General features: G+C 44.5%; 1 protein-coding gene across 1 annotated transcript; it reads left to right on the top strand.

Annotated features, from left to right (window-relative positions):
* Window positions 1–3,094: 3,094 nt before the first annotated feature.
* LOC122313630 lies at window positions 3,095–5,905 on the top strand. The gene has a single exon (XM_043128789.1). The coding sequence runs from the start codon at window positions 3,095–3,097 to the stop codon at window positions 5,903–5,905; it is 2,811 nt and encodes a 936-aa protein (XP_042984723.1).
* The last annotated feature ends 3,976 nt before the right edge of the window (window positions 5,906–9,881 follow it).

Here is a 9,881-nt window from a genome sequence, read left to right as displayed (position 1 = left end):
AATTCTCTTAAGTCAATATTGACTTACCTAACTAACCCACCAAATCCTCAAGGATTCCTACCACTTAGTAATCCTTCCACAATCATAGCCTCCATCCACTTAGGTGCCACCCTAATCCCCTTGGGTAATTCGGCCACCCTTGTTGCTCCAAAGCCACAAACCCTAGCCTCACTCACTCACACCAACCTTAGTGTGATGACCCGCTTTTAAATGTATTTTCGCTGAAATAATTGTTTTTATTTTAATTAATATATTAGTTATTTATTTTAATTTATTTGCATTTTAAAATTAGTTTTTAATTTATTTTAATTTATTTGATGTTGTGTTTTATTTCTTTAAGTTGTTTTGTGGTTTTTAATCTTTTTGGCGGTTTAGTTTCGTTTCCCGGATTGAGGATTGGACCTCATTTCTTTTTTACATCTTTTTCCTTTTTCTCTTTTTCCTTTTTTCTTTTTCCCTTCTTTTCTTTTTCCTTTCTTTTTCTTTTTCTTTTTTTTCTTTTTCTTTTTTTCTCTCTTCTCTCTCCCCGATCGGTCCCCCCCCGAGCTCTCTCTCTCTCCTCCCTCTCCCTCACGCCGGCGTCCCTTCAACAGCCCAGACTGCCGCCGTCCGGCCACCGTTCGGCCCCCCACCGGTCCCATTCTCTTCCCCTCCCTCCGGTGCACCACCCCACCCAAGCTCACCCCCAACCGGACGACCATTTGGCCGGAAAAAGCCCAACAAAGCCGCACGGTTTTGGCTCCGATCCGCCGCCGTCGCTCCACCTCCGGCCACCACTTCTTCACCACTTCATCACCGACTCCTTGCCGTCCTAACCCACCCATTTCCGGCCTCCAACGACCACCGGAACAGCTCCTACGAGCTAGCTTTCCGTTTTGGGTAACCCGGCCATTTTCCGGCGATTCCGCCGCCACCCATGGCCAACCACCACTTCCAATAGCTTCACAACCATCCCTAGACCATTCCCTATCAATTTTGTGTCCTAGTTTGTCCCTGTTCAAAAGTGGATTTTTCAAACCCACGGCCACAGTGAATTTTCACTGTGACGTTGCTGTTTTTCCTCCGTTTGCAACGCCGCTTGTTTTCTAAAATTGCCATATAGAGCAGTAAGTATTTTCCAAACCCTATTTTCAGATTTTAATATATATTGCTCATTCAATTATTTTCTGTTGTTGGTTGTTGATTCCGGACTGAGTCCGAGGAGTTTCGGGAGTCGGATGGATGGAGGACGGAGTTGCCTGTTTATTTGATTTATGATTGTTGGATTATTTTATTATGCATTGTTATGGCATTACATGGTGCATGCACGTGTGTTTGAGGATTTATGTGAAAAGCCTGTGTTTTGGCGTAAGTGTATTGCGGGTGCGTGTGTATCACGAGCCCAAGCCGGGATGGGTTATTATCTCGGTGGAGCTCCTCTGGTCACTCGGGAGCGGAATAAACTGAGTGATGTCCCCTGAGTTGTTGAGAGCGATGACGGGAGCGGGCTAGGGGATGCTTGGCTACGAACGCGCCGGGCGCGGAACCGGGCATCGCCCTACTCACCGACTCCGTGGCCCTTCGCTGGCGAGGGCTAGAGGATGCTTGGCTACGCACGCGCGGGGCGCGAAACTGGGCATCGCTCGTTAGGTGTCACATGCGTGGTGGTACTCTACGGTGTGACACTGGAGCCAGGGTGTGCGGATGACCCCTAGGGGAGGTCATGGTACATACGGTTAAAATTGGATAATGGTTTATGAGGCCAAATGGGACTTTTGGCGTGGGCCAGATGGACTTCTGGCGAGATATTGGGCCAGATGGACTTCTGGCGAGATATTGGGCCAAATGGACTTTTGGCGGCCAAATGTGACTTTTGACGTGTTTTTCGGAAATGGTGTGTTTTTGGGCCAAAAGGGTTTTTGGCGTGTGTGGAAAACTGGTGTTTTTGGGCTTTGTGCATTGGGCATGGTTCATGCATCTTGTTTGAGTTTTATGTGTTTTTATCTGGTAGTGTTTGGGTTTTACTTACCTGCGGTACCATTCGTGGTTCCGTAGCTTTTGGTGCAGAGTTAGAGGACGATGAGGAGGAGGCTGAGCCCGAGGATGCGGCTCCGCCGGGTTGCTGATGCTATCTTTTATATTTGTTAAAACTGTATTTGTGTTTTGTAATATTTTATCTAGGTACGTTTTAAACAGCTTGTATTACGTTAAGAAAAATTCTGGTACTTAGTTATAACTTTCGTTATCCGCTGCGTGTTTCTCTATACACATCTATTGCCTTGCACACACTCGGCACCCGTCGATGGGATGGTGACCCAGGTTGTCACCATCCGGACGTCTCAATTTCCCCGTGTTCGGGCGTGGGGATTTGAGGGCGTCACACTTAGCTCAATCTACTTGGCACTACACTCAAGGAGCAAGCCAAACCGTCTATAGAGAATTGTGAACCCTAAACACTTAGCATACCCATTACCATCACTCCATACACCCATCTTTGCCCAAACACCTAACCACACCATACCCAAGTGGTCATCTTGGCCACCATTGTTCGAGAACCAAGCAAGAGAGGAACAAGAATCCGGTCATCACAAGACCACCATTGACATGGAGAACTTATTGTCTAGGGACTTGACCGGGGTCCCTAACAATTTGGTGTTTTCATTGAGAGGATTCTTGTTTGGTGTTCTTGAGAAGTTCTCACTTCTCCAAGAGGTAAACGACGCGTAAACTCAATCCCTTGTTAATTTTATTGGAAGGTCCACGGAGGACCTCGACATTGTTTACTTTTATTGCTTATGAATTGAAAATTGAAGTTTGAGAGTTGAGGTAGAGGACGGAGTAGTGTTCTTGAAGGGATCGACCATCCTTGAAGGTGGGGGATCCAAGGTTGGATCGTGTGCAAGAGGGGTCGACCACCCTTGAAGGTGGGGGACCCAAGGTTGGACTTTTGAGCCGTGATCAAGCTCCACCAACCTAGTTGCTGTTCAAGCCGTGTGCAAGACTCCATGCAAGCTCAGTTTGCAAGACTCAGTTGCAAGACCCAGTTGCAAGCTGTTGCAAGTTGAAGCTTACCAACATCCTTGGTGAGGTGAACACTACACTAGCTGAACTAAGGATGGCGTTGAATGTTACCACCAGCGAGACCGAGGAGAATAGGAGGGCGATGGATACCATGAGGCGTGAAAACAATGCAAGCCTTGAAAGGCTTGAGAGGAGATTGGCCGGAACCAATGGCCAAGGAGCACCACCAAGTCCAAATGGGCAAATGCAAGAGGTCTTTGTTGATGGGGCCGAGACAAATGTCACGGGTTCCATGCTTGAGCGACCAAGGCCCGAGTATAGAAGAGGTGGGCTAATTGAGACTGATCAAGTAGCCGTGGAAAGATGGATCCGTGATGAGGCCCATCATTCTGGAAGTCCTAGTGTTTTGAGAGAACCTCAAGACGTGAGGTTCGAAGTTCCAAAGTTTGAAGAACATCATGAGGCCGAGTATGACTTTGGCCATGGAGGACCGAATGGTTATGATGACCATGCCCATAGAAGAAACTTCGATCATGGAAGAGAAAGAGGCCCTAGAAACCGAAGGTATGAGGAAGACCACTATGATGATAGAGTTGGAAACCGGGCATATGACCGAGGACCAAGGAGGCCAAAAGTGGATTTTTCCAAGTTCAATGGGGGGGATCCATATGAGTGGTTGGACAAGTTGGAACATTATTTTCGTGTGTATGAAGTTCCAAGAGAAGAGAGAGTTTCTACGGCATGTTTCCATCTTGAAGGAAGAGCGAGTAAGTGGTGGCGTTGGCTTCGTGATCAATATGACAAAGAGAGGAAATGTCTAGGGTGGACGGCCTTTGAAAAGGAATTCTTGATGCAATTTGGGTCTTCCCCAATTGTCAACCACCATGGGCAATTGGCCAAGTTGAAACAAGAGGGAAAAGTACACCACTATATTGATGAGTTTCGGCAACTCCAAACCTTGGTAAGGGGTTGGTCCGAAGAGGCACTTATTGGCACCTTTGTGGATGGGTTGAAACCTTGGCTTGCCAAGGAGATAAAGTTGAAACAACCCACAAGGCTACAAGAAGTTATGAGGATGACGGAAATACTAGAGGAGAGCACTCACATTGAGAAGCGTCATTCTAAGGACATGGGGAGCAAATTCTCTAAACCTTTGCAAACCAAAATTCCTTGGAAAGGCAAGGAGGTGGAAGGGAGTGCATCAAAACCAAAACCATATGAAGTAAAAAAGTTATCAAGAGAAAAAGTCCAAGAGCGGATAAAGAAGGATCTTTGCTTTAAATGTGGTGACAAATGGAGCAAGGCCGGGCAAGCATATGTATTGCTTGAAGATGAAACAAGTGAAGTAGAAGAAGATGGCCATGTTGAGACAACTAGTGAAGAGTCGGAACAAGAAGAGGCTGAATCTAGTGAGCCACTAGAGGAGGCCGAATTATCTTTGAATGCCATTTCAAGTGTACCTAGACCCACATCCATGAGAGTGATGGCATGGGTGGGAAAGTTTGAAGTGACTCTTTTGGTGGATAGTGGATCCACGCACAATTTTATCAATGCCAATACTGTGACTAAGATTGGATTGAAGCCATGTGCCATTGAACCATTTGAAGTAAAGGTAGCCAATGGGAACAAGCTTAGATGTGAAGCACTTGTTAAAGAAGTGAAGATAAATGTGCAAGGTGTGCGAATTGTGGCCGACCTCCATATGTTGGCATTAATGGGACTTGATGTAGTGATTGGCAATGCTTGGCTCAAGGGCCTTGGGAGAGTTATTCATGATTACCAAAACATGACGATGGAGTTTAAACTTGGCTCAAAGAAAAGAGTTTGGAAAGCTTTGACATCAAAAGAAGTAAAAGCTTGTGAAGCCATCACTTTTGAAAAGTTGTATAAAGGTAGAGCCTATTGTTTTGCCATTATGGTGGCCAATGGAGACTACTTGTGTAATGTGGAAAAAAGTGAAAAAGAAGGCAACAAAGATGACTTAGAAGGGCTACCCGTGGAAGTAAGAGAAGTGTTGGAAGACCATCAAGGAGTTCTAGAGGCGCCTTCTACTTTGCCACCATCTAGACCCTTTGATCACCGGATTGTGCTTGTGGATGAAAAGAAGCCGGTAAATGTCCCACCTTATCGCTATGCCCATTTTCAAAAAGGGGAGATAGAGAGGCAAGTGGATGAGATGTTGAAGAATGGTTTGATAAGGCCAAGTACTAGTCTATTTTCCTCTCCCGTGCTACTAGTGAGGAAGAAAGATGGGACATGGAGGTTTTGTACCGATTATAGAGCACTAAATGAGGCCACGGTGAAGGATAGATTCCCTATTCCAACCGTGGATGAGATGCTTGATGAGCTCTATAGTGTAAGAGTTTTTTCCAAGTTAGATTTGAGGGCTGGCTACCATCAAATAAGAATGAAGAGTGAAGACATCCACAAGACGGCTTTTAGAACACATTCCGGGCACTTTGAGTATCTTGTTATGCCGTTTGGATTGTGTAATGCTCCATCCACTTTCCAAGCCGCCATGAACACAATTTTCAAGCCCCTTTTAAGGAAGTTTGTGTTGGTGTTTTTTGATGACATCTTGGTCTACTCCAAGACTATTGAAGAGCACAAGAGCCACTTGAGAATTGTGATGAAGATTTTGGAAGAGCACCACTTCTTCATTAAGGCTTCCAAATGCGCCTTTATGAAGAAGAAACTTGAGTATCTTGGTCACTTTATCTCGGGAGAGGGGGTGAAAGTGGATCAAAGGAAGATTGAGGCCATGGTTGATTGGCCACTACTAAATGACATCTCGGCATTGAGGGGCTTCTTGGGGTTGACTGTCTACTATAGGCAGTTTATGAAGAACTATGGGCTTATTGCTAAGCCACTTACGTCCTTGTTGAAGAAGAACAATTTTGTATGAACCCAAGAGGCAAGAGAGGCCTTTGATGAGTTGAAGAGGGCTATGACTACAATCCACGTGCTTGTGCTTCCTAACTTTGATAAGCCTTTTGAAGTATACACCAATGTTAGTGGTGAGGGGATAGGGGCTATTTTGGTTCAAGAAAAAAGACCAATAGCCTTTATTTCCAAAGCACTTGGACCGATGAAAAAGGCTTGGAGTACCTATGCTAGGGAGGTGCTAGCGGTTGTGCATGCCGTGAAGGTGTGGAGAACTTATTTGTTGGGAAGAAAGTTTACCATTGTCATGGATCAACAAGCATTGAGACATTTGCTTCAACAAAAAATAGTGACACCCGAGCAACAAAAGTTCTTAGTGAAGTTGCTTAGATTTGAATATGACATCATTTATCAACCGGGCAAAGAGAACAAAGTGGCGGACACTTTGAGTAGAAAAGAGGGAAGTTCAATTTTGTGGTTAGTGCATGAGGAAGATGACTCTTCTATGTTGGCCTTGAGTGGGGCTGAATGGAGGGTTTGTGACAAAATCCGTGAGGCTACAAGGATTGATGCTAGAGCCATTGAGATAGTGGAACTTCTAGAGGCCGAAGGTGATGGTATTGTTGGATTCAAGGTGAAAGATGGTTTGATTTATTACAAGGATCATGTATATGTGCCGAATGTACCTAATTTGAGAAAGAAGATCCTTGACCATTTTCACAATAGCAAGGAAGGTGGGCGTTCCGGGTGGCTAAGGACCTACATAAGAATTAAGCATTCCTTCCATTGGGAAGGAATCAAGAAGGCCGTGAAGACCTTGGTTGCTGAATAAGATACATGCCAAAAGGTCAAGTATGATACAAGGCCTCCATCCGAGTTCTTGCAACCTTTACCTATACCAAACTTGATTTGGGAATACTTGTCTATGGACTTTGTGGAGGGCTTACCGATTAGTGGAGGATATGGGGTCATCTTGGTGATGGTGGATCGTCTAAGTAATTATACACACTTCATTCCCTTAAGACACCCATACACGGCCAAGAGTGTGACCAAGGCCTTTGTTGATAATGTGGTGAAACTTCATGGCTTTCCAAAAAGTATGGTATCCGACCGTGATAGAGTGTTTATGAGTACTTTTTGGAAGGAATTATTTGAATTACAAGGAAGCAAGTTGAAGGCTAGCTCATCCTATCATCCTCAAACCAATGGGCAAACGAAAGTTGTGAATAGAACACTTGAACAATATTTGAGGTGCTTTTACCATGAGGAGCAAAGAAGATGGGGAGACTTCTTGACATGGGCCGAGTATTGGTATAACACCTCTTTTCATGCTTCCATCCAAAAGAGTTCATTTGAAGTTGTTTATGGAAGATCAACACCCACTTTGGTGAATTATGAGAAAGGCACAGCTAGAAATGATGAGGTTGAGAATGAATTGCTTACAAGAGATGAGATCTTGGCAACGGTAAAAAGAGAGCTCAAGAAAGAATGAAGAGGCACTATGATCAAGGGAGACGTGTTGAGAACTTTGAGGTGGGAGACTATGTTTATTTGAAGCTTCAACCATATGGGCAAGCAACCTTAAAGAGGAAGCTTAACTTGAAGCTCTCTAAGAGGTATTATGGGCCTTTTAAGGTGTTGGGAAAATTGGGTGAGGTAGCTTATAGGTTGGAACTTCCTCCGACCTCCAAACTACACCCGGTTTTTCATGTGACGGTATTGAAGAAAAGGGTTGATGATCCAAAACTCATTGTGGAGGAATTACCAAAATTTGATGAAAAGGGTCGAATGCTTCTACAACCAAGAGAAGTCCTTGATTATAGAGTGGTGACAAGGGGAAGAAAAAGAAGAAAAGTGTGGCAAGTTCTAATCAAATGGGGAGGGACACCAAGAGATGAAGCCACGTGGGAAGATTATGATGACATAAGGGAGAGATTTCCACAATTCATCCTTTGAGGGCAAGGATGTGCTTGAAGGGAGGGGAAATGTTAAAACCCCTAGAAAAGCGGCCTCGGGATAAGCCTCGACATTGCCCTTGGGAGGCGAGGATAGCACCATGGCCAACCTACACGCATGCCTTGGCCCGTGCCGTGACACGCATGGGGCGCCCAACATGCAAGCCAGCGAGGTTGGAAACTACACGCAGCCCAGCACGCGGTCTGGCCTGCGCATGCGCAAGCCCTTGCATGTGCGCCCCCTCGCGCGCACCTTTGCGTGCGCCCCACGCCGCACACTAGCCAGGTTAGTGGCATGCTTTCGCAGGCATGCCATCCAGTGCACGGCTCCAGCCTGTGCCTTGCAGGCTAGGCCAGTGGCATGCCCACCAGGCATGCCATCCAGCGCATGGCTCCAGCCCATGCCTTGCAGATTCAACGCTCAGGCCACCAGCCTGGGCCATGCAGCACACACACATGGCTCACCACCAGCAGGCCCTTGCATGGCACCACGCCATGCCCATCAGCAAGCCATGTTGTGCCACCTAGTCCTGGACCAGACCAAAAAACACCATGCACCATCCTAGCCCACCATGGGCTTATGCATATCTAGGCCAACTAGGCCCGCCACTATGTTATTTCTTTTTATTTATTTTATTTTTATTTATTTATTTCCAATGGGCCTTTTGGGGGTTTCCAAATTGTAACTCTTATAAATAGGACCTTTAGTCCTTTCTTTCATATCTTTTGACAATTTGTTTTGGAAGGCTTGTTCTTGAGATCATCCATTTCGGTGCTTAGCACTTGGGCTCTTTGGGGTGCAATTCGTGAATCCCTAAGGAGAGAATCACACTTTGCAATTCGTGAATAAGTGTGATTCAATCTATCAATCTTATGAGTATTATTCATTCACTCTCTTGTCTTCCATTTACTTTCCATTGATATTGTTATTTTTTGTGCATTATTTTTAAATTGTTCTTGAGTTGTTCTTGAGAATTCATTGTGTTCTTCGGATGTTCATTGCCACATTTCACCATTTGCTTCATTTGATCCATCCAAGCACTTAGTGCCGCCCACTATAGAGTTTGCCATAGTCCACCCCCTAATCCCCTTGGGTAATTTTGGCCACCCTTGTTGCTCCAAAGCCATAAACCCTAGCCTTATTCACTCACACCAACCTTAGCCCAATCTACTTGGCACTACACTCAAGGAACAAGCCAAACCGTCCATAGAGAATTGTGAACCCTAAACACTTAGCATACCCATTACCATCACTCCATACACTCATCTTTCCCCAAACACCTAACCACACCATATCCAAGTGGTCATCTTGGCCACCATTGTTCAAGAACCAAGCAAGAGAGGAACAAGGATCCATCACAAGACCACCATTGGCGTGGAGGACTTATTGTCTAGGGACTTGACCGGGGTCTCTAACATAAATGCTCCATGCAAAGTTATTTTCTCTATTTAGTACATTTAAATTACAGAGTATTATTTAGAATTCATGCTTTTCTCCACCATTAGAACTTTCAGCTTCATCCCATGTTTCCTAAGCAATCAAGTAAGCAATCTTGACTGAGAATTCAACCTTTTTGGCTTCTCTCTGTGCAATTTGTTCTAACTAGTACTGAGAGCTTATAGGTATTTTCAAAAGGAAAGATGTGTCTAAGAGTCTTACCTTTAGGTGTGAGTTGCCTAATAAATCAGTTCACTAACAACAACATTAGAACTTGTTGTTTTGAGAGGGCAACCGATGATCTTTAGATATTCAATTTTTGCATCATTGCCTACTTTTCAAAATGGATTGTATTTTATGATATACACCTTAAAACCCCTTGCGAGACTATATGAAGTGAGTTCTATAATATTTGGTAAGAGCAAAAATGAATGTTTTTGTGCCAATTTGATGTTTTTATTTTTTTTCTCAAGGTCTCAAGCGTATCTACCGATATCCCTTTTTTATTTTTTTGGCTTACTGATTAAATAAGTATTTTTTAATAATATTGTGAGACTTTTTTTTTAAATGTATAAAGAGATTTAAAAAAATGCATGAAAAAAGAT

This window comes from Carya illinoinensis, chromosome 6 (assembly GCF_018687715.1).
Source record: "Carya illinoinensis cultivar Pawnee chromosome 6, C.illinoinensisPawnee_v1, whole genome shotgun sequence".
In the NCBI taxonomy this organism is placed as follows: Eukaryota; Viridiplantae; Streptophyta; class Magnoliopsida; order Fagales; family Juglandaceae; genus Carya; species Carya illinoinensis.
The sequence above is the reverse complement of the archived record's forward strand: the minus strand, read 5'-3'. Positions and strand labels throughout refer to the sequence as shown.